We start from the raw sequence: 25079 nt of genomic DNA on the forward strand, positions 1-25079 counted from the left end.
ACCAGAAAAACTCTGGAATTACATAGAATTTATTAATTTGATAAAAACACAACACTGAATCTTCCCATCATTCGTGAGCATGGTATATCTCTCCATTAATTTAGGCTTAATGTCACTCAATTAAGTTTTAAAATTTCCTCCATAAAGATCTTAATTTTTTATTTTTTCCTAGATAAACTTATAGTCTTGTAAATGGCATTTTTTTCTCCAATTACATTGTGCAATTACTGCTAGTCTATTGCAATTACAACTGATCTATTGCAATCGCAATTATCGATTGCAATTGATAATAATGCAGTTATTTTTTGTACACTGAAATCTTATGTCTAGCAATCTTGCTGTGTTATGTAACTGCTTCTATAGATTCTCTTGGATTTCTTATAGAGACATTTAGATCATCTGCAAAAAAATCATCATTTTGCTTTTTTTCTTTCCTGTCTTTACACTTCATTTCTTTTTCTTGGTGATTGCGTTGTCCAGGAACTCCAGTAAAAAATGTTTAACAGAAGCTGCGATAATGGACATTTCTGTCCTGTACTTATCTTTAAAGAGAATACTTCTAACATTTCACCATTGGATTCTATTAATTTTGTGTTAATATCCTCTATCAAGATAAATAAATTCCCTTCTATTCTTAGTTTGTTAAAAGCTTTTATTATAAATAGATGCTGTCTTGTCAAATATTTTTTACATCTATTAAGATAGTTTTTTCTTAATCTATTAATATGGTAAATACATGAATAGACTTCCTAATATCAAACCATATAAGAAGACACAGGAGAAACTCTACTTTGTCTAAACTTTAAAAAAAAACATTACTGGATTTCATATGTTCATATTTTATTATTTTTATGCCTGTGTTCATAATAAAATAACCAATTTCCCTTTTCCTGAAGTTCCTACCTGGGGTTAATATTAAGGTAATAACCTGAAAAAATGAGTTAAGAAGCACTCACCTTTTAAAAACTCTCTAAACAATCTAAATACAGAGAGAACTGTTTCCTAAAGGTTTGGTAAAATTGTTATAAAACTATCTGGGCCCAATTTTTAAAAACGATTAATTTCTTTAATGCTTATAAGTATTCAGATCAGATTTTAATTTATTCTATAGCCATTTTTGATGAGATCTATTTTCCTTGGAAAATTTCCACTACATCTAAGTTTTCAAATGTATCAGTCATCCATAGCATTCTGCTTCTTTATCTAAAAAAGAGACAATGGATTTACTCCTGGTTTAGTCACGTTTCTTCCCTTATGGCTCTTGAGGTCAAGGCTAAAGGATACAGACAATGACATTCTTAATCATAAGAGTTTCCACTTATTAAGCACCTACTGAATACACATACTTTTCCAACAACCTTATGTGGTAGGTACTGTTATTATCCTTATTTTACAGAAGAGGAAACTGAGGCCCAGTGAGGTGAACGAACTTGGCTAGGGACAACAGGAAGCAGATCCAGCATTCGAGCCGAGGCCTGAGTGACTCTAAAGAGCAGCTTTTCCTACTCTTCCGTATCCTCTATACATGAGGCATGGGCACAGGTAGGAACAGACGCTTCCTGCCTACACTGGAAGGTCCCTGACCTTGGTTTCATGAACGTCATTCACAAAGCAATGGTGGGAAGTAAAGAGACATTCACGTCACCAATGTCAGTGGTTCAGGCTCCTTTAAAGTCCCTATGGCATAAACATATAAAGGCATAAAAAATACTTAAAGAAAATGCACCCAAGGCCGGGCGAGGTGGCTCAAACCTGTAATCCCAGCACTCTGGGAGGCCGAGACGGGCGGATCACGAGGTCAGGAGATCGAGACCATCCTGGCTAACACGGTGAAACCTCGTCTCTACTAAAAATACAAAAACTAGCCGGGCAAGGTGGCGGGCGCCTGTAGTCCCAGCTACTCGGGAGGCTGAGGCAGGAGAATGGCATAAACCCAGGAGGCGGAGCTTGCAGTGAGCTGAGATCCGGCCACTCCACTCCAGCCCGGGCGACAGAACCAGACTCCACCTCAAAAAAAAAAAATAAAATAAAAATAAATGCACCCAAATGTTCTTTCAGGCATTGATGGTGAGAAAATTACACATGAGTAAAATTTTATTTCCTTATTCTTACCTTTCCATAGTTTCCTATGTATACTTTAATCATCAGAAAAACATAACAAAACATTATTTTTTTGTTTTTGAGACAGAGTCTCACTCTGTCACCAGGGCTGGAGTGCAGTGGCGCCATCTCGGCTCGCTGCAGCCTCCACCTCCCAGGTTCAAGTGATTCTCTTGCCTCAGCCTCCCAAGTAGCTGGGACTACAGGTGCCCACCACCATGCCTGGTTAATTTTTGTATTTTTAGTAGAGACGGGGTTTCACCATATTGGCCGGGCTGGTCTTAAAACTCCTGACCTCAAATGATCCACCTGCCTCAGCCTCCCAAAGTACTGGGATTACAGGTGTGAGCCACTGTACCCAACCCAAAACATTATTTTTAAAGAGTAGACTAAAAATTACTCAAAGGCAGTGACCCCCTCCTCTTTCCCAGAGTTACCTAGACTTCGAATGGTACCTGGCAAGTAGTAGGTACTTATTAAATGACCATTAAAAAGACCAGAAGGAAACACATCAAAATGTTAAGCAATTTGTCATCAGAGTATGGGAATAGGAATTATTTTTTCTTTATTCCATCCTCCTTTCTTTTCTGAAGTTTCTATATCCTGTTACTCTTATCATTGGGATAAATTAGTCTTATTTGAAGAAAAATACTATGAAGTAGTTCCCAACACATTAATTTCTTTTTCTTCAATGAAGACCTTGTTCTTTTTTTTTTGAAGATGGAGTTTCACTTGGTCACCCAGGCTGGAGTGCAGTGGTGCCATCATGGCCCACTGCAGCCTCGACCTCCCAGGCTCAGGTGATCCTTCCTGCCTCAGCCTTCACAGGCATGTGCCACCATGCTCGGCTAATTTTTGTATATTTTGTAGAGATGGGGTTCTTAAACTTCTGGGCTCAAGCAATCCTCCCTCCTCAGCCTTCTGAAGTGCTGAGATTACAGGCATGAGCCTCCGCACATGGCAAAACCTTGTTCCTTAGACTAGGTTTTTTTTTTCTTTTCTTTGAGACGCAGTCTCGCTCTGTCGCCCAGGCTGGAGTGCCGTGGTGCGATCTTGGCTCACTGTAAGCTCCACCTCCCGGGTTCACACCATTCTCCTGCCTCAGCTTCCAGAGCAGCTGGGACTATAGGCACCCGCCACCACACACAGCTAATTTTTCTTTTTTTTTTTAGTAGAGACGAGGTTTCACCATGTTAGCCAGGATGGTCCCGATCTCCTGACCTCGTAATCCTCCCGCCTTGGCCTCCCAAAGTACTGAGATTACAGGCGTGAGCCACTGCGCCCGGCCTAGACTAGGTCTTTAGAAGGAGAATTAAGGATGGGCTTTGGTTCTGGTGGAATCTGCTGGGAGGACCCGGGTGGTACTGCATCTGAGCCGTCGGACTTGCCTGCCTGAATATTTCTGGGAAGTCATAGATGTAGGTAGTTCCCAGGGACTGGGCCTGGAATCGCTTGGCCTGGAGCAGATCCTTGGTGACGTAGGGAGTATTGATCAGCATCCCGTGCTGGGGCCCTTGCTTGTTGCCGAAGGAGTGAAACATGATCTGGACCAGAAAGGAAAGAAAACAGAGAATGAGAGAAAATCACACTACTCCCCCAATTTATTTCTGCCCAGTCCTCAATGAAAATGCAGATGGGGGAAGCAAAGCAGGTCGTATGGCATAACAAAGTGAGTGCCTGCGCCAGGTAAAACTCTCTTCTTCACCACTGTGGAGAACCAGAACAAGAAGGGACAACAGGGGCTGCGGATACACAGTTCCAAAAATACAGCGATCAGTGCGCCACACACTCCCAACAAACAGGCGCTCACGGCAACACCGGTGATAGCCGAACGTGGTCCATGTTGGTGTGAACAGTCCCATGCCAATGTCAATTTCCTGTTTTGATGGCATACAATGGTGAAGTTCAACATTAACATTGGGGGAAACTGGGTGAAAATCCTCTGCACTATTTTTTTTCCCTCTGTACTAATTTTGCAACTGCTTGAGAGTCTTCAGTCTTCAATTATTCCAAAATAAAAAGTGCATAGCCAGGCACAATGGCATGTGCCTATAGTCCCAGCTACTTGGGAGGCTGAGGCCAGAAGATTGCTTGAACTCAGGAGTTCAAGCCCAGTCGTGGCAATATCTCTTTAAAAAATGGCATGTATATATACATATATATTTATGTACACACATATTAATTTAACTGGCAGTCAAAAGAATATTTAATTCACTTTACAAAAGTCCTAGAACATGGTTGGGAAAAGTATTTCCCTAAGTGAACCAATCTGAGGACTGCATTATAGTCAACCATAGCAGTGTACAACTTATCCCAAATATGGCCATATGGCCAGGTGCGGTGACTCATGCCTATAATCCCAGCACTTTGGGAGGTCAAGGCAGGCTGATCACTTGAAGTCAGGAGTTAGAGACCAGCCTGGCCAATATGGTGACACCTCATCTCTATCAAAAATCCAAATATGGCCACAGAATGGATTAAACTGGGAGATTCACTCTCCTTCTTAGGTGAATGAAAAACCAAGATTCAAAGGCTAACATATTTAACATAACACTCAGAGGGGGCTACCCCAACCCAGAATGACAAGGCAGAGAAAGGCAAGACCACCTCCAAACGCCTTCTTAATCTACAAATTGATGGCTCAAGCAGCCTGCTTCTGCTTTGACTTAGACCCCCATGGCACAAGCCAGCCTTACATTTCCGGATCTGGAGTCAGTCACTTCTTTGTAGAGGCTGATGTCCAGGTAGTAGCCCGACTCATTGGTGATGAACAGGCGGATGGGAACAGCGCTGCCGGTGGTGGTCTGGTGTATGTTGATCTTGACTTCAGCCTGCAGCACGCGGAGTTTCCACAACCGGCTGCCGTAGCGCATAACCATGGAGCGCACGGACTCCTCGATCTGCCCCAAAACACAGCAATTCCAGTTTCAGGGCCCAGACATCCCAAGGACATTTGCAATAGCACTGATACTAATAAAAGGATGAGATATACTGACTGCAAAAACGCCTGGGACATAGTATGTATCCAACAAAAAGTTTAATAACAAGCAACGGCTCTTGCTAAGCATTTAAAACTCTACCTCACTGCGCCCTTGTAAGTAATCAAGAGAGGTGAGCTTTTTTATCCCTCATTGACAGATAAGGAAACTGAGGCTGATAAGTGACTGAGCTACTACTGCTACGTTATACTATCTTTACATGCCTTTGACTCAAGACATTGAACTGCTTCCTTCTGGAACTACGTGAACTAGTGAGGCCAGAGCAGCTGCATGGGTTCCCTGAATCCCCCAGACACCAAACGATGTATCAGGACGTCTCTTTTTAATAATATTATTGTATTAATTATTTTTAATAATATTAAATAATAAAATAAAATATATAATTTATATATGTTGTTTTATTATCAATATTAATTTTATTAATTTTTTTTTAATTTTTAAAATTTTTAGTAGAGATGGGGTCTCTCTATGTTGCCCAGGCTTCTCTTAAATTCCTGGGCTCAAGCAATCTACCCACCTCAGCCTCCCAAAGTACTGGAATTACAGGCGGGACTTGTTTCATTCCAGACCACCATAAAAGTCTGTCTGCTCGTGAAGAGCCACATGACAGGCAACACTCAACCACAGACCTCACGGTCTCACGCCTCTCCCCACCCACATGCAGTCCCCAGTGCAGCCTGGAACTAGGGAAAAGACAAACGTTTGTTTTGCAACACATTTTGAGCATCCTTGTCATCCTTAAAGTAAAGCACTCACATGCAGGGCATGGCTAAAACACAGTTCTAGAATTGAATGGCAGAAGGTTTGATCTCCTCCTGCAGCAACCGAGGCTCAAATATGCATGGATTCATCCTGAAATCCAGGTCTCGAGTGGCAGGACACAATACCCTGAATCAACATGGCTCAGAGGATGAACCTAGAGCCCGGTGAAAGCCCCCCCGGAAAGGCGAGACCTTCAAGGGGTCCATGATGACAGTGGGCACGAAGTTGAGGAAGATGTGGTTGCAGTCGGTGCGTACGCTGGTGTTGTTGAACGCCACCTCCAGCTCGTCCATGGCCTCCAGGAGCAGCCGCTCACCCTCGTTCTGCAGGTACTCAAAGGAGGCTTCCTGCCAAAGGGCGGGAGGGGCAGCAGCTCAGGCCAGGGGTGCAGGTCCACTCCCAACTGGCAGGAAACTCAGCCCCAAAGAGGCAGAGGCAGGAGGAAAACATTCCCCTCCTCCAAAAAGTGTGCCAGGCAAGAACAGCAGAGCCCTGCCTCTCAGAGGTGAAGGGACTGCAAAGCTGTTGAGTGTATTGACTTGTGTCCTATTTTCTGCATTCTGACGCTTTGACACCTGGGGCCTTGCTGACCCTGGATCACACCTGGAGACACAAACCACCTGCCCTAATTACCCAGGGCCAGATCCCTGAGAACTAGAGACAGCTTCTACACCCCAGGGTCTGCTGAGATGATTCACAGCCAATCCTAAACCTGTTTACTCAGCCTCACCCTTTTCTTCTCCAGGAAACCACAATCAAGGCTCTCACCCATGTCTTCCCTTCTGTCCCTCTGCTGCCTGACCAACCCCAGAGCCTCCCATGTGGCCCCGTGGCAGGGACAGCCCTTTCTTCTTGGGAACTGTGAGTAAGAAACTGTCTTTTTGATGGCAGTTTTCTCCTGATCTGTTGGCCTCACCACACCTCAACAATAATAAACCCTACGAAAACAGCTTGACCAGGCGCAGTGGCTCACACCTATAATCCCAGCACTTTGGGGGGCCAAGACGGGTGGATCAGTTGAGGTCAGGAGCTCAAGACCAGCCTGGTCAACACGGTGAAACCCCGTCTCTACTAAAAACACAAAAATTAGCTGGGCATGGTGGCAGGCGCCTGTAAACCCAGCTACTCGGGAGGCTGACACAGGAGAATCGCTTGAACCTGGGAGGCAGAGGTTGTAATGAGCTGAGATCGCGCCACTGCATCCAGCCTGGGTGACAAGAGCAAAACTCTGTCTCAAAATAAATAAATAAATAAATAAATAGAACAAACATCTAGTTGACTGAGGTAGCAAAAAACTGCAGTTAGCTTAATATCCATCAACAGGGCTGGGTGCAGTGGCTCACGCCTGTAATCCCAGCACGTTGGGAGGCCGAGGCAGGCAGATCATCTGAGGTCAGGAGTTTCAGACCAGCCTGACCAACATGGAGAAACCCTGTCTCTTCTAAAAATACAAAATTAGCCGGGCATTGTGGCATGCACCTGTAGTCCCAGCTACTCAGAAGGCTGAGGCGGGAGAATTGCTTAAACCCCGGGGCGCGGAGGTTGCAGTGAGCCGAGATTGCGCCACTGCACTACAGCCTGGGCAACGAGAGCAAAACTCCGTCTCAAAAACAAAAACAAAAATATATATATATGTGTGTGTGTGTGTGTGTGTCTGTATATCCATCAATAGGGGATTAGTAAAACAAAAACAAAAACAAAAAACAACAATTACACATGGTACATCCGTGTCAGGAAATAACATGGGGTGGACTATTCTTTATTAACAAGAAAGAGGTCCACAAGTAACTGACCAATTAAAGAGTAACATATTCAAATGATCTGTCCACTCTGAGCTCTGATCTGCAACTTATACCTACAACTCTAGGTTTTAGGCATGGGATTATGTCTAGAAACAGTCAACAATTGAGCTGGCCCCTCAGTGACAGGATTCTTGGGTCCACGCACTAGGTTCTTAAAAACAGTTTTCAGTCTTATTTAAAATTTTCACAATATAATCAAGGATTACTTCTCTCTCTCTCTCTCTCTCTCTCTCTCTCTTTCTTTTTTGTGATATAGGATCTCGCTGTATCCCCCAGGCTGAAGTACAGTGGCTCCATCTTAGCTCACTACCACCTCCACCTCCCGGGTTCAAGCAATTCTCATGCCTCAGCCTCCCGAGTAGCTGGAATTACAGGTGTACGCCACCATGCCCAGGTAATTTTTGTATTTTTAGTAGACACGGGGTTTCACCATGTTGGCCAGGCTGGTTTTGAACTGCTGACCTCAGGTGATCCACCCACCTCAGCCTCCCAAAGTACTGGGATTACAGGCATGGGCCACTGTGCCTGGCCATGAATTATTTTTCTAAATGCAAGAAACAATGGAAAATGATCACTCAGTTGGCAAATATAAGAAATTCCCTGCACAAACCAGTATTTTTCTATCCTGGAAATTTTCTTCTCATGCACAGAGATCCACATAATACAAGAAACAGATCCAAGTGCCACCAGCCTGGACGTGATCACAGGCCACTTTGCTGTCCGCCTCCTGCCCTGGACTGGAGCATCGTAAGGGCAGGACCCTGGGTGTCTGGTGTACTCTGCATCCCCAGTGTGCAGCCCAGGCTCCAGCACAGAGCAGAGTGTAAGGAAGGGAGGGCTAGGTTCTGAGAGAGGAAGAAATGGTCTGAGACGTCTTGCCTTTGTAATCAGGTCTGAGTGCCTGATGATGGCGCGGATGAAGAACCTATGGTCCGTCACTTCCGCCCCTTCCTTCACCTTGGCAGCACCCAGGTAAAGGTGCATCTTGTGGTTGGCACAGGGCACGGCAGTCAGATCGAAGTTACGCATCCGGCTGAGCTCCAGTTGGAAGGCCAGGGCAGGCTCCAAGTGACGGTAAATGCGATCTTCTGCAAACTGTAGGCAGACCAGAGAGAGAAGACAGACACACATACACAGTTTGACATTGGAGCTGCATGCCTGCTTGGTCCACGCCCTACTCTGCAGACCCCTGGTGTCCATGGGTTTGGCACTCAGGAATGCAGCATTCATGACGTCCCTTAATTGTAAGCTATGCCCAGGGCTCCAGATATTTGGGGTTTTGCTAAGATCTGAAGAGAGTTACAGGCACTGCAAGCCTGGTGTGCTGGGTGCAGCGCTGGCTCCGGGGGGAGCCTAGCTAGTCCGTATCACCTGCCGGTGTGACCAGGCTGTTCTCCATCTGTCACAGCCTGTGGCAATTCTCATGAAGCCACTAACCCCTGGTTTCTTGGTGGAAATTGGTTCCCAAAAAGAAAGCAACTGACAGTACTGGAAACTAAACTGAACAAAAAAAAAAAAAAATGAAGACTTTTAAGAAAAGGATGGGTCTTAGCTAGAAAAATAAAGCTTTGGATAAATTAAAATACAAAATGCTGAATTTGGTGGGGTCTTGAATCAGTGCTGGGAATGAACCTACCTGTTCCACAACAGGGACTGGTGAACATTTTCTTAAATGGCCAAAGAGTAAGTGTTTTAGGCTGATGGATCATACGGGCTCTGTCACAACTACTCAATTCTGCTACTGTTAGAGTGAAAGCCAGAGCAGACAATGTGGAATCAAATGGGTGTGACTGTGATCCAGTAAAACTTTGTTTGTAAAAACAGGCAGCTGGTCTGCAAGAGAGTTTGCCAACCACTGTTCTAGAAGAGCATAAGAAAAAGAGTTTGGAAAAAATGTCTTACTGAGTACATCAGCAAGTACTGAAATTATTCAAGCAAGACAGAAACCTGTAGTGAGGCTGAAAGGGCAAGATTCTCAGGTCTGAGTGCCATGCAGGGAACAGAGGGCTCTCAGTGGAAATACAATCCTAGAGGAAGACTGCAGTCTACACAAAAGTTGCTACATTCTTGAATATGGGGATGCCTGAAGGACTGCAGATTATATTCATGAATACCAAAGATGCCAGGGAGCTGGGAGGCACAGTGGCATGTGCCTATAGTCCCAGCTACTTGGGAGGCTGAAGCAAGAGGATCACTTGAGCCTATAAGCTTGAGTCCAGCCTGGGCAACATAGTGAAACCCCATCTCTTTTTTTTTTTCTTTTCTTTTCTTTTTTTTTTTGAGACAGAGTCTCACTCTGTCACCCAGGCTGGAGTGCAATGGCATCATCTTGGCTCACTGAAACCTCTACTTCCCAGGTTCAAGCAATCCTCCCACCTCAGCCTCCCAAGTAGCTGGGACCACAGGCTTGCACCACAATGCCTGGCTGATTTTTTAATGTTTTTGTAGAGACAGGGTCTCACTATGTAACCCAGGCTGGTCTAGAACTCCTGAGCTCAAGCAAAGCTCCTGCCTCAGCCTCCCAAAGTGCTAGGATTATGGGCATGAGCTACCACGCCCAGGCCCCATCCCATCACTTAAAAAATTAAAAAAGATGCCAGAGAAGAGAAAACATCATTATTTTTGGCCATACCTCATCTCTTGCTCTGAATGTGAAAAACTTGGGAAATTCTTTCTGCAAAAAGAAATCCACACACAAGACAATTAAATCAAGCAAGATGCACTGAAATATTTACATACTTATTTAGTGATTGTAAATGATTACATTCACTTCTAGAATGAATCATTTGGAAATCCTTCTGTTTTCTAATGATTGATCTCTTTCACCCAAATCTACAAAATAAATATCAAATAAATGGCACACACCAAGGCTTGGAGAATGGAAAAGACTCACGGAGATGAACTGTGAACTAACCTCTCGGGCAATCAGGAATGTGATTCGTCGGAGTCCATAATCCACAAGGATATTTTTCTGCATTAAAAACCAAAGACACAATGGAATATTATTTGGCCATAAAAAGAACTGAAGTATTGCTGCATGTTACCACACAGACGAACTGGTAAACATTATGCTAAGTGGAAGATGTCAATCATAAGAGACCTCCTGTGGTCTGATTCCATTTATATGAAATGTCCAGAAGAGGCAAATCTATAGAGACAGAAAGTAGACTAGTGGTTGCCTAGGGCTGTGGTGGGGAGAGGGTTTTGGGTCGGGGACAGAGGGGAGTGACTGCTAACAGGTTTTTCTATGGAGTGATGAGAATGTCCTAAAATTGATTCTGGTGATGGTTGTGCAACCTGGTGAATATACTAAAAATATACTAAATTGTACACTTTTTTTCTTATTTCTTCTTAAAAAACAAAAAACAAAAACGGGATACATGTGCAGAATGTGCAGGCTTGTTACACAGGTATCTATGTGCCATGGTGGTTTGCTGCACCTACTGACCTGTCCTCTAAGTTCCCTCCCCTCGCCCCCCACCCCGACAGGCCCCGGTGTGTGATGTTCCCTCCCTGTGCCCACGTGTTCTCAGTGTTTAGCTCCCACTTATAAGTGAGAACATTTAGTATTTGGTTTTCTGTTCCTGTGTTAGTTTGCTGAGGATGATGGCTTCCAGCTTCATCCATGTCCCTGCAAAGGACATGATCTCATTCCTTTTTATGGCTGAACATTGCCAATTCACTTTAAATGGGTGAATTGTGTAGTATGTCAATGATGTCTCAATAAAGCTGTTATTTAAAAGAAAATTTAAAAATATCACATTGTACATTGTAAATATATATAATTTTTTTTGAGACAGGGTCTCGCTCTGTCCCCCAGGCTGGAATACAACGGCACCACAGGCTTACAGAGCAACCTGCTGTTATTGGTACACTTGGTCATCAATCTAAGTAGCCATTTTAAAACTGCCATTTTCTGGATTATTCCAACAAAAACATTCCCAGAAAATCTCCCAACTATTTATTGGGTGTGCCCTCTGTCCCTGGGACTGGCTAAGTCATGAATATACCTTGTCATCGAATCACTGCAACACCATGAGTGAGAGAAATGCTCCCCCCACGTTCAGCCACATCTGCCCAAGGTCGCCAGCTACGAGGTGAGCAGAGCTAGAGTGGGAAGCCAGGTCTGTGGCTCTGAAGTGCTCAGCAGGCCTGCCTCCCCAAGGGCTGCCTCAACGAGCCTAGTCCCTCCTCCTTCTCCAAGAACCCCCACCAAAACCAGAGCCTTGCCCAGAGTACCTTGGACTGTACGAACGTCCGTAAAATCGGCACCAGTTCCTCATCCTCCAGGTGGTCTGCACACTGGATGGACACGTTCAGAATGTGGATGGGGTCTTCTCTGAGGCTCTGAGAGGGAGAAGCAAGGGGTAGTGCTGGAAAGCCTGGGGGCCATGGCCCACCCGCTCCCTAGGTTGCTCCCCGGGCTTAGACGCTTACCTTGCAGTCATCCTCGGAGTACAGGGAGGTGCGGGCCTCGCTGAAGAGGGGGGTGTCTTTGGGCACGTTGGCGAAGCAAGAGATGACTTCATCAAAATTTCTGGGGGTGAGGGTAGAGAGGGAGGGCTGAGGGGCTGCTGACCCATGGGGATGAGGTCAAGCTTCCAAGTCAGGCAGCAGGAAGCGCCAGCCCCTCCCAGTTTCCCAGGAAACACCCTTTGATCTTATCCAGCTCTCCAGAGCTCAGGAGGTTTCCGTCTACTTTGTCCAAAGCACCCGTGAGGGGGTCCTTCCCAAAAGGGAAGAATGAACCTAAGTGATCTGTGATCAGGAATACAGGGAAGGATTCCAACGCTTTCGGGCATCAGCTGGGCTTGGATCACCTCTTGGCTCCCATTTTTACTGGCTGGGAGATCCTAGAAACCTCACCTCACCTCTGAGTCCAAGAAAGGTAATAAGAGTAATCCCTAGGACTCATGAGGCTGTTGTGAAAATTCCACAAGATACTGCAAGCACAAAGCAGAACACACAGTGAAAGGCTGAAAACAGACCACTACAGTAACCATCGAGAGCTAACATTTAGTCACTATTTTATCTGCATACCAATTACACTTTAAATATGTTATTTCACATATTCTCTCATTTAATTCTCATGGCGCCCCTATTAAGTGGGTCCTTTATTGTTCCCATTTTACAGACGAGAAAGCGAAGGTATGGGGAGGTTAAATATTTTGCTCAGTCTCTCAGTTAGAAAGCACAGAGCCAGAATTCAAACCAGGCAAGCTGACATGCAGGCTCACACTCTTGGCTACGATGCTATTATTATTCTGTTGTTATTGACGTGCTGTGCCATGTGTCTGGATCTCTCCCACCCCATCTGTCCAGTGAATGGTTGGGGGGATTCAAGGGAAGCCTGCCCAGCCCCCATGCTCAGGGTGTTTGGGAGACCGGGCCACGCTGGGTACCTGGTGAAGTCCTCGAATCTTCTGAAGGCTACCATGGCCCCCATGCGCTGGCACAGTGGGGAGAAGCCGCTGTCCATGAAGAGCTCTGTGCTGTGCCTCAGTAGATCAGGGTTGGTGATGCTGATGGGCACGGTCATCCTGTAGGGTGATGGCAAGTGGGGGATGAGGCAGCTACTTGCAGACCCAACTCTACGAGCTGTTCCTGCTCCTGAAGCTTCAGTGAGGTGGACCAGATTTAGAGCTCTTCCAAAGAGGGGCTTAAAATGGGCAGGGGATAAGACAATGGCTGGGGCCGGGGCCTGAGGAGGGTCTCATCTGATCCCTCAGGACCTGGTGAAGAGTAAGAGCTCAACAAATGTAGGAATCAATGATTCATGCATGAGAGTCCAGTCCCAACACAATCCCAAGGGGAGCCCGAAGTGCTGAACTTGACCACAGAGAAGAAATACTCCCAGCATCAATTTCTCCTGGAGAAATCCACCAGCCCCAGGCAGCTGGTGAGGGAGTCAGGCTTGTTCCTGACAGACACTCCAGTCCTCTGCTCCCTCTAATCCCTCCCCCTCCATCAAACTTGTTCTTGAGACAAAGTCAGCAGCCTTCTGGAGTTTAGACGACGATGCTCCCAGAACTGGCTGCTCACCAGCAGCAAATCTCAATGAGCCACCTGAGGTTGTTAGAATTGGGCCTTGGAATCAGGTACTGGAGGGGTAATCATATGGTGTGCAGGAAGTCAACACAGCAGGCCCCACACTGCTCTTCTGAGAAAGGAGACCTGCTTGCCCTTGGCTGGCATCTGGGAACTTGGACTTCAGGAAGGTTCCTATCATTCCCTGAAGGTGACAAGGGTGGCTCACTGCGCCTCACCCGTTTGCACAAACAGTGTGGTTTATGCTGAACACCTGCTTTCTTCTGCAAGCCTGAGATTTTGATGCAGGGCAGAGGGTGGTGTGACCGGCCACCAATCCCTGGTGCAGAGCTGGAAGACAACCCTTCACTTGTGTTGTCACAACTCCTGGCTGGGGGAATGAAGTGCGCCCTGCGTGAGTCCACTGGGAGAGGACCCTGGCAGCGCACCTGCTTTCCTCTGGACTTCGCCCTGATGCCTTCTGCCTTGGCTAACTGCTTGGTATCCTTGCCCCCTAATGAGCCAGAGCTATGAGCATGACTACGTCCTGAGACCTGTGAGTTCTCCTAGGCGATGATCGAACCTGGGGGTGCTTTTGGGGACCCTGACACAGGTATGTGCATTCCTGTTGGGTGCTCTGAAATCATGATCATGGCCCCTCTGCTCCCCGACAGTTCAATCCAGGGGTCACAAACTTGCAGTGGCAGTGTGGCTGAATGCCGCTCACAGAATGACTTTGGGCCATGCGGCATTTTAATAACATACATGAATTAACATGCATTCATGTATTCATTTAACAGGAACCACCTGTCCCCATTGAAAAATGGAAGGACTTCAGGTCAAAAAAAAAAAAAAAAAATAGATTTCCTGCTTCTGCTGGAAAAAAACAATGAGAAGTCTGGCTGTGATGGTCAGTTTCCTGCAGGGCAACAGTGGGCAGAGCTAGGACAGCAGCCCCATAGCAGGGGGATGTAGCCAGTTCCCACCCAGCGCAGAGGTCCAGGCTGCAGCTGGCACAAAGCCCTGCCAACCTCTCACCTGACCTTCCCTTGGGTCTTGGTGACCTAAAGCACCATGTGCCTGGCCCTACACACACAGGTGTTGAGGGCCAAGCTGGGCTGTCTTGGGGGTAGACTTTATTCCTCATGGCTCTTTACGGAGGCATCAAAGGGCTGGGTGGTGGGGGCACCCACAGGCAAGGTCTCTTCACAGGCCCAAAATACATTTCTGGCACTGACAGCAATTGTGAGAATCTTAGATGGCGAGGAGTCCCCCAGGGTCCTCAATGTCTCTCTGGGTCAAAAAAGGACCCTGTGCCCATACTGAAAGTCACAACCAATAACCTGGATATACATGCAGATCACAAGGCATGACCCACAGCCCTCAGAAGAGCCGCCCTTCCCTTCCTAACAGGGCTGAATTGCTGAGACAATAAGATCAAAAGAGAAGGCCAGGCACAGGGACTCGCGCCTATAATCCCAGCACTTTGGGAGGCTGAGGCAGGAGGATCACTTGAACCCAGGAGTTCAAGACCAACCCGGGCCACATAGTGAGACCCCCATCTATGCAAAAAAAATATTTTTAAAGAATTATCCAGGTGTGGTGGCGCAAGTCTGTAGTCCCAGCTACACAGGGAGCTGAGGTGGGAGGATCACTTGAGCCCAGGAGTTCAAGGCTGCAGTGAGCTATGATCATGCCACTGCTCTCCAGCCTGTTTAGACTCTGTCTCTAAACAAGCAAACAAAAAAATCAAAAGAGAAAAGAATTCCTTCTCAGGAGTAGACAGCTACAAAATATCTTATACCACCACTGCTCCCCAAATCCCCAGAATGACCCCAGGCTGCAATCAGTCTGTCCCCTTTCTCTCAATGGGGTAGAATGTCACAATCCTATTTTTGGAAATAAGAAGGGTAAAAACAAATAACTAGGAAAGGCAGTGCCTCCTAGGGAAGCCCCCTTGTCTTCATCCAAAACATGGCAGCATCTTTCTTCTTAAAACCAGCAGGAAAAGAAAGTTAGTTTAAAAATCCCAAGAGGCCAGAAAAATCCCTGCTTCACCAAAGCATGAACCCTATTGCCTGTACAGATCTGATCAACCGAACTCCCAAATCACAATGACATCACTGCAGCCATAGGCAAGGCCTTGGGCACCCCCATAAGAACCAAAACCAGAGGGGCAAGGGAGCGTGAGAGAGAACGCTTTGAATCCCAGGGAGACATAATTACTTTAAGGGAAGATATCGCACTCTACCTGACCTAAATGGTATTAATACTTTGGGTCCTGAAACAAGATGGATTGAAAAAAAGACTGTGAGTGAGGAACTCAGACACATCAGCTATTCTTAGGTGAGCCAGGCATGGTGGTGCCTGTAATCCTATCACTTTGGGAGGCCGAGGTGCACAGATCATTTGAGGTCAGGAGTTCCAGACCAAGCTGGTCAACAAGGTGAAACCCCATCTCTACTAAAAATACAAAAAAAAGTATTGGGGCTTGGTGGTGCATGTCTGTGGTCCCAGCTACTTGGGAGGCTGAGACAGGAGAATCGCTTGAACCCAGCAGGCGGCGGCTGCAGTGAACTGAGATTGTGCCATTGCACTCCAGCCTGGGTGACAGAGTGAGACTCCATCTCAAAAAAATTTAAAAAAAGATATTCTCAGGTGAGAACACTGAGGGGATCTACTGAACTACAGCTCTTGGACAGCAGACTACAGTGGACACAGACAGGACAGTGTGGGTGCCTCTGCACCTGGCTCAGAGGGCTGCTGAAGGCTGTGGAAAGGAATTGGAGGTGAGAGTGTGGCCTGGGCTCAAATTCTCACTCCACATGTACGAGCAGCTCAGCCTAGGTCAGGTGACGGCCCTGGGCCCCCATCTGTAAAACGAGGATGAGAACACATTTTTGGCCAACAGAGGATAAGAACTGAATAAAATAAGAGTGTGGACTAGGTGCCATGGCTCACGCCTATAATCCTAGCATTTTGGGAGGCCGAGGCAGGTGGATCACCTGAGGTCAGGCGTTCAAGACCAGCCTGGCTAACATGATGCAACCCCATCCCTACTAAAAATATAAAAATTAGCCAAGCATGGTGGTGCGTGCCTGTAGTCCCAATTACTTGGGAGGCTGAGGCACGAGAATTGCTTGAATCTGGGAGCTGAGATTGTGCCACTGCACTCCAGCTTGGGCAACAGTGCGAGATGCCATCTCAAAAAAAAAAAAAGAAAAAAAAAGTGTGGCAGCCTGAGCAGAGCACCCAGGCCAATGGCATGCCACTAGATGGCAATAACAGAGTTAGTCATGGTCATCCCCGGGATCACTCACAGTCAACAACTTTCTTTGTGCCAGGCACTGTCTAAAATGCTACCTGTGCCTTATCTCATGACTCTTCCCAATGGCTTGGGTGGCAGTGTCCACTAGAACTTTCTACCATGACAGAATGTTCTAGAACTCCACTATCACATAATAAGGCAGTCATGAGCCACACAGTATGACTGAGAAGCTGAATTCTTTTTTTTTTTTTTTTGAGATAGAGTCTCGCTCTGTCACCCAGGCTGGAGTGCAGTGGCACAATCTCGGCTCACTGCAACCTCTGCTTCCCAGGTTCAAGCGATTCTTGTCCTTCAGCCTCCTGAGTAACCTGGGATTACAGGGGTGTGCCACCACACCTGGCTAATTTTTATATTTTTAGTAGAAATGGGGTTTCACCGAGGTGGCCAGGCCAGTGTCGAACTCCTGGCCTCAAGTTCCTGATCTGCCCCCTTCAGCCCTCTGAAGTGCTAGGATTACAGGTGTGGGCTACTATGGCTGGCTCATTTACCTTCTTTGTTTTTTCTCTTTTTTTTTTTTCGAGATGGACTCTTGCTCTGTCACCCAGGCTGGAGTGCAGTGGTACAATCTCAACTCACTGCAACCTCCGCCTCCCGGGTTCAAGCAGTTCTCCCTCAGCCTCCCGAGTAGCTGGGATTACTGGTGCATGCCACCATGCCAGGCTAATTTTTGTATTTTTTTTTCAGCAGAGATGGGGTTTCACCATGTTGGCCAGGCTGGTCTCGAACTACTGACCTTGTGATCCACCCACCTCGGCCTCCCAAAGTGCTGGGATTATAGGTGTGAGTCACTGTGCCCGGTCTCTTTTTTTTTTTTTTTTTTTTGAGACAGAGTCTCGCTTCTTCACCCGGGGTGGAGTGCAGTGGGGAAATCTCAGCTCACTGACTCACTCCACCTCCCGGTTCAAGTGATCCTCCTGCCTCAGCCTCCCCAGTAGCTGGGATTACAGGCATGTGCCACCACACCCGGCTAATTTTTGTATTTTTAGTAGAGACGGCGTTTCACTATGTTGGCCAGGTTGGTCTGGAACTCCTGACCTCAAGTGATCTGCCCACCTCGGCCTCCCAAAGTGCTGGGATTACAGGCATGAGCCACCGTGCCCAGCCCATGTGCATTCATTTTAATGTAAATAGGCACACATGGCTACTGTACTGAACAGTGCAGGTGTAGGAGGTGGGCTCTGCATTATCACCATGTTAGAGGGGAGAAAAATGGCACTGCAGGGAGCTCCCAGACGGGAAGCGCTTATTGCTGATGTCTCCCCAGCAGCATGTCCAAACACACTTGCCAGGTGGTTCCAGAGACAGGACGACAGAGGTCGGGGAGAACAGAAACACAGGCCTTCCCTGGGTGCGTCTCATTCCATACCGGTTTGGGTGGGAGGAGGGCAGCATGAACTGGAATTCTACCACGCAGGTGCCGTCCGGGAGCTGCCGGTGCTGCAGGCTGTTTAACTCATAGGCGATGTAGCCCCTCCGCACGTAAACCTGACAAGGCAGAAGCACACGGACGTTCTCTCAGGGGGCACTGCGGAGTGTCCTCAAAAGCTGAGGGCACTCACAGGGAAGGGGTACCAGAAATGACCTCTAAAAGGTCTATCTCTCGCAGGCCGGGTGCAGTGGCGCAGTGGCTCACGTCTGCAAAAATTAGCTGGGCATGGTGGAAAAACAAAACAAATAAACAAAAAACCCCAAAAGCATCCTAGAAAAATCTCTGATTGACACAAATAGTATTTAGCACTTTAAAAAGTAACTATAAGCCAAGCATGGTGGCATGCACCTGTAGTCCCAGCTACTGGGGAGGCTGAGGCAGGAGGATTGCTTGAGCCTAGAAGTTCAACTCCAGCCTGGGCAACATGGCAAGACCTGTATCTAACAAAACAAAAACTGTTTTTAAAGTAACTACAGAAGAGGTGTATTAGGTCTCACTGTTAGAAACAAAGAGTGAGGCCTGAGAAAGATTCTTCCAGAGGTGAAACCCATAGAGGGATAAAAGCTGCAGGCCCAGGAGACCCTGTGGCTGTAACATGCTAACAAGCCCAAGATGGTCTCCATGAAGACCCAGTAAACCTTCTCACTGTGTGACTCACAGGCTCCCAAGGATGCAGAAGAGAAAGTGGGGGCAACAGGGGACTGAGACTGAGCTCAGAAGATAAAGAATATTGGAAAAACTACTGCCAGCAAAGCAGTCCCAGGTAAGAGGACCATGTTAAAAACACAAGACATCATCTCATATTTTCTTAAAAGGATTCTAAAAGGGCAAATTTATTGAAAGGCTGAGGCAGGCAGATCACTTGAGGTCAGGAGTTCCAGACCTGCCTGGCCAACATGGTAAAACCCTGTCTCTACTAACAATACAAAAATTAGCCAGGTGCAGTGGTGCGCCCCTGTAGGCCGAGCTACTGGGGAGGCTGAGGAAGGAGAATCACTTGAAACCGGGAGGCAGAGGCTGCAGTGAGCTGAGATAGTGCCACTGCACTCCACCCTAGGCACCAGAGCGAGTCTCAAAATAATAATAATAATAAAAGAGCTGATTTAAAACTCTGATTTCCTGGAACCAACACAACACCTCTTGGTTCCTGAATTCAAGAAGACCTGAATTGTTGCTCCCAAGAGTAAGAGCACCTGGGATCACCTGGCTCTAATCTGGGTTTTGCTACCATCCATGCCCTTCTACCTCATCACCTGGGGGTCAGGGGGTTCACCTTAAGTTGTCACCTGGGTTCCTCTAGCTCTGGCAGTTCCAAGCAGAAAAGTCTTTCAAAGGTATTTAATGCACGTGAGTCAGAAAGTTTAGATGAGGTGCCTCAGACTTGGCTTTCAGGAATTAGTATTTAATGTGCCCTGCCTGGAAGAGGCTGGAATGACACATGAGACAGCAGTGGTGACTAGCATGGAATCTGGAATGAGACAGACCCAATAATGCAAAACCTGGTTCTGCCACTTTCTAGCTGTGTGACGTTGCATAAGTCGCTTCACCTCTCTGAGCCTCAGTTCCTTCCTCTGTAAGATGGGACTATTAACATACCTACCTTGTATAGAAAAGGATAGGATCACATTCACAAGGCGTGTGGCCTAGGGTCAGGTGCATGGTGGTGGAAGTGAACAGTAGAACTGGCACGGTCAGTGCTGTTCTCTGGGCCTCTCCTGCTTACCTCCAAGGACGCCATGCACACGACTTTGTTAGCGTGATAGAAGAAAGCAGGCAGGACGTCGAAGATGGTTGTTTCTGAAATTATTAACTTCTATGGGAAATGAAAAGGGGAAACAAGGAAAAGTAAATGTAAACAAGTTTCAGGTTTTTCTTTGTTTTTGTTTATTTGAGATAAACTGGAGTGCAGTGGTGTGATCATAGCTCACTGTAGCCTCAAACTCCCAGCCTGAAGCGATCCTCCCACCTCAGCCTCTTGAGTAGATGGGACTACAGCGTGCGCCAACATGCCTGGCTCTTTGTTTGTTTGCTTGTTTGTATTTTTTATAGAGACAGGGTCTCACTATGTTGCCCAGGCTGGCCTCAAATTCCTGGGCTCAAGTGATCCTCCAGTCTTGGTCTCCCGAGTGCTGGGATTACAGGCATGAGCCACCGCGCCCAGCCAGTGAGTAAGTTTTTTAATCACCAGTCTGATGAGTGGGGGTGGTGGGAGCAGGGAGAAGTCATGCTTCGACCACTAAAAGCAATCAGTGCCCTGCAGTGCACTGGGCTCCTCCCCTATTTAATCACGGGAGATTAAATCACGTGAGAGCTGAAGAACTCTGGGATGATGGCACCTGGGACAGGTCTCCCAGCAGGCACTGAGGGGGTACCTGAGAGCATGTAAATGAGCCAGAGTCCAGGAAGAGGGAAGATGAGGCCATGACTCAGCCATGGGAAGGCTCACAGCTTCCACGTATGCTCCATTACAGCTGAGGTTTGTAAACTGCACCAGGTGAGCCCCCGCTGCTGTCACACTGTCCTTCCTGCAGGACTGGGCTCCATGCCCACCTCTCCTAGAATCTCCCCAGGTGCTCCCTCGGGCAGCCCTGGCCACATTGGGCTAAACTGCCTGCATCTGTGACTATGCCCTGCACCCCACTGAGCACCTGAAGAGGCAAGAGGAGCCGTTTCCCCAGAGGCCCCCACCTTGGGCCACAGTGTGTGCTCTGTAGAAGGTGAAAGGAAGGAGACGGGCTCACCTTGAGGTTCTCGGGGCAGAACTGATGGCCGTACATGTCAATGGCAGACAGGAAAATGGACTCCACCTGGTTGTGCCGCAGCTCATAGGAGGGGAGGTGGGAGGCAATCAGGATCTGCAGGGGGAGGGTGGGGTGCTGGTGTGAGCCAACCTCCCAGGGCAGAAGGCAGAGGCTCGGACACGGGCCGGCAGCATGGTGGGACCGTGCATGGTGAGGGCTGAGCATGGTAGGGGCCGCACAGGAGGGTGGGGGGAAGCGCACATCATGGGGACCGCACCCCAAAACCCTACCTGCCGGGCTCTGAGGGCCACTTTGCAGTGCTCGCTTTTGCTCAGCTGAGTGAGCTCATTAAGGATGGAGGTCAGCTCGTCCGATAGGGAAGGGTCTGGGCCACACAGCTCATCCTTAAGGGACAAAAAAAGAAGCTAAATGGCTTTTCTCCAGCCCAGGGAAACATGCAGCACTCATCTCGGCTGGGGAAGCGCCCGCCCCAAAAGCCAGGCAGCTGCTCCGTTCTCCAAACAGGCCCGGCACAGCCTGATATCCAAACTCTCACCACTTTCTCCTGTCATTCATTCATTTATTCACTCACTCACTCACTCACTCACTCACTCACTCGGCCACCCATTCATCCACCCCAAAACATGCTCTAAATGCCTGGTAAGAACAAACAAATACAACTAAACCCCTGCCTACATTACTATTAATAGCCAGTGATAAGGCCAGGTGTGATGACTCACACCTGTAATCCCAGCACTTTGGGTGGCTGAGGCAGGAGGATCACTTGAGCTCAGGAGTTTGAGACCAGCTTGGGCAACAGGGCAAAACCTCATCTCCATAAAAAAAAAATATATATAAATTAGCCAGGCATGGTGGCACGTGCCTGTAGCCCCAGCTACTCGGCATCCCTTGGGAGGTGGAGGTTGCAGTGAGCTGAGATTGCACCACTGCACTCCAGCCAGACTCTGTCTCCAAAAAAAAAAGTCAGTGATTATCAGGTGCATACTGTGTGCCAGGTGGCTAGTAAACAGCTAGACCCTTTATATACAACTCCCCAAATTCTCCCACCCCCATGAGGAGTTACTTATTTTGATTCCCATTTTACAGATAGGAACACTGAGGCTCAAAGAGGCAATATGCCTCACCCCAAAGCTACCAAACGTGTGTAAGACAGAGCGAGATTCAAACACAGGACTATTCTGCCCCCAAAGCCTCCCGCTCTTTCCCCTACACATTGCTGCCTGACTTAATGGGTTCACAGTTTCAGAGGAGAGGGACGTGGGGTTGAATCTTACAGGAGGGAGGAACAGTGTGTCTGTGTTGCATCCCTCCTCTCTGCTTCTGAAAGAAGAGCCTTTCTGCTGGAGACCAGGGCTGGGTGCAGCCGGTGTTCGCATCTCCTCTTGTGCCCTAAGTGCATGCAGGGCCTGGGAACGGCTCAGTGCAGGTGCTCCCTAACCACCCACTGAAGACAGAGCAATGAATGCTAAATACCAGAGCTCCTGAGCAATATGCCCCCATTCCCTACCCCAGGCATCCACTAAGCCTGGTCTTCCAGAGGTCACCAGACGGTAGAGCTATGGGGCATTTTTTTCTACATGTGTTTCTGCATTTTCCTATTCTAATGAACCAATACTGATTTTATCATCAGAAACAATTTTAACATACTGATATTTCACACACAAACACACAGGAATGTCAATGCTGAAGAAATGTGGTAGGAAAGTATTCTAAATCTCCTCTCCCTTCTCTGATTTGCTTTCTATTACCAAATGGTGGTGGCATAACTCTCCACCAATCCCCTAGGCTTGTGGCTCCCAGGGCAGGACAGCACAGGTGCTGGCCAGCAGCTAGACTGGTGGTTTTCCAAGAGGTGAAAAACTCAGGAGTTGTTTATGTGAACATTTTTTAAATTCACACACACACATCTAAGTGTGAACGTTAAAAAATCTGACCATTGCCTTCTACATACAAATAATAATAATAATAATAATAATAATATTTTTCTAGGCAGGGCACGGTGGCTCATGCCTATAATCCCTGCACTTTAGGAGGCCAAGGTGGGCAAATTACCTGAGGCCAGGAGTTCCAGACCAGCCTGACCAACATGGCGAAACCCTGTTTCCTACTAATACTACAAAAAATTAGTCAGTTGTGGTGGTGCATGCCTGTAGTCCCAGCTACTCCGGAGGCTGAGGCAGGAGAATCACTTGAACCCAGGAAGCAGAGGTTGCAGTGAGCCAAGATTGCGCCACTGCACTCCAACCTGGGTGACAGAGCAAGACTCCGTCTCAAAAAAAAATAAACAAAACAAAAAACAAACAAACAAAAAACTTTTTTTCTTGTTAACTTGCGAAGCAGTCTCATCTTGTATATTTTAGTCCACAGAATCATGTTTTGTTGCTTTGTGTCACTAACGAAGTCCCATGATCAGTGAATTGGTGTCAGAAACTAGGTCCCTTTAAAAGCCTCAAAAAAATTCATTTCAAAGTAATCATTCAATTCGCAAGTCTTTGTTCAAAACCTCTCAGGTACCAAATGCCATCAGGCGCAGAGAACTCACTATTTTCTAACAAATGGGACCAAGAAAGTCAGAAGAATAATGAATCTCACATTTATCTCCAGACTGTAATTGGTTCAACATTTGTAGCCTCTATCTTCAAGGAGGTCCAGGCCAATGTCCCAATTCCCAAGAGCTGGGGGCTGCTCCACCCATCTTCCCTTGGCTGTCCTCTGGTGTACGTGACCTTTCAGGACTTCATGCCCAGAAGAGAGTCAATATGTGCACAGAGGAACGACCAGCATAATAACCCACAGACCCAAGCCCCAGCCTGTGAATGGCAAGCTGGCTGTAATAGATTACAGGCATATTGTGCTTGACAAACACTCCAACTCCAGGAAACTCCATCCAAAGAATGTATTTTGCAAAGCATTATATTATTTTAGCAATAAAACTCCCCACAAAGAGTGGATATCTCCTTGGGTATAAGTTCCCAGTCCTGGCTGCGCGTTGCAATCACTTGGGGAGTCCTCCCTCCCAATCAGTTTTTACAAACTTCAAAACTACAGAAGAATTGAAGATGAGTATGTTGAAAACCCCATAGTAATCACCTAGATTCACTAATTGTTAAACTTTTACCATATTATCATATTTGATTTTTCTCTAATAAGAACGTGCATGCGCATACACACACACTCTCTTTCTGAAAGTCAGTTGCAGACACCACAATCCTTTATACTATTTTAGCACATATCTCCCTCCCACCTACCTACAGAACCATTAAAACACCACAGAAACTGAACATTAAACCAATAATATTATCTAATATACAGTGCACATTTAAGTTTCCCACAGGGAAGCTTTCAAAAAGCATTAATGCCTGGGCCCCACCCCTAGAAACTCTGATTAAATTGACCAAGGGTGGGGCATGGGCAACTGTATTTTTTAGAAGTCTCCCCACCCCCTAGGTGATTCTAATGTACAACCAGGATTGAAAGCTGCTGCGTGAGATTTTTAAATGGTTCTTTACCAAAAACTCCAATATTTATTAATGCAATTTGGATAGGGGATAGGGTACTAACTGTCCTCTAAGATCATGGCCAAACTCTGCCTACTGACTGTTTTTGTAAATAAAGTTTTATTGGAACATAGCCACCCTCATTCATGTATCTATTGTCTCTAGTTGTTTTCAGGCTACAGTGGCAGAGCTCACAGAGCTGAGTAGTGGCTACAGGGGATGGACGTCCTCAAGCCTAAAATCTTTACTATCCGGGGCCCTTCACACACACAAAAAAAATTTGCCAGGCCCATTGTGGTGGCTCATGCCTGTAATCCCAGCATTTTGGGAGGCCGAGGCTTGTGGATCCCCTGAGGTCAGGAATTCGAGACCA

At 47.0% G+C, this 25079-nt stretch overlaps 1 protein-coding gene across 1 annotated transcript in view; it reads right to left on the reverse strand.

The window, feature by feature from the left end:
* The window catches only part of ACACB (acetyl-CoA carboxylase beta), a 140154-nt gene that overhangs the window by 24067 nt on the left and 91008 nt on the right, over positions 1 to 25079 (reverse strand). Inside the window, 13 exon segments of the mRNA XM_033220706.1 lie at positions 3489 to 3644; positions 4797 to 5000; positions 6053 to 6208; positions 8543 to 8758; positions 10296 to 10337; positions 10578 to 10634; positions 11903 to 12010; positions 12101 to 12200; positions 13066 to 13203; positions 18385 to 18503; positions 20171 to 20260; positions 21189 to 21302; positions 21479 to 21592. Of these exon segments, the coding sequence (XP_033076597.1) occupies positions 3489 to 3644; positions 4797 to 5000; positions 6053 to 6208; positions 8543 to 8758; positions 10296 to 10337; positions 10578 to 10634; positions 11903 to 12010; positions 12101 to 12200; positions 13066 to 13203; positions 18385 to 18503; positions 20171 to 20260; positions 21189 to 21302; positions 21479 to 21592 (1614 nt within the window).

The sequence above is a fragment of the Trachypithecus francoisi genome, unplaced genomic scaffold (genome assembly GCF_009764315.1).
Source record: "Trachypithecus francoisi isolate TF-2019V2 unplaced genomic scaffold, Tfra_2.0 Lachesis_group11, whole genome shotgun sequence".
NCBI classification, from domain to species: Eukaryota; Metazoa; Chordata; class Mammalia; order Primates; family Cercopithecidae; genus Trachypithecus; species Trachypithecus francoisi.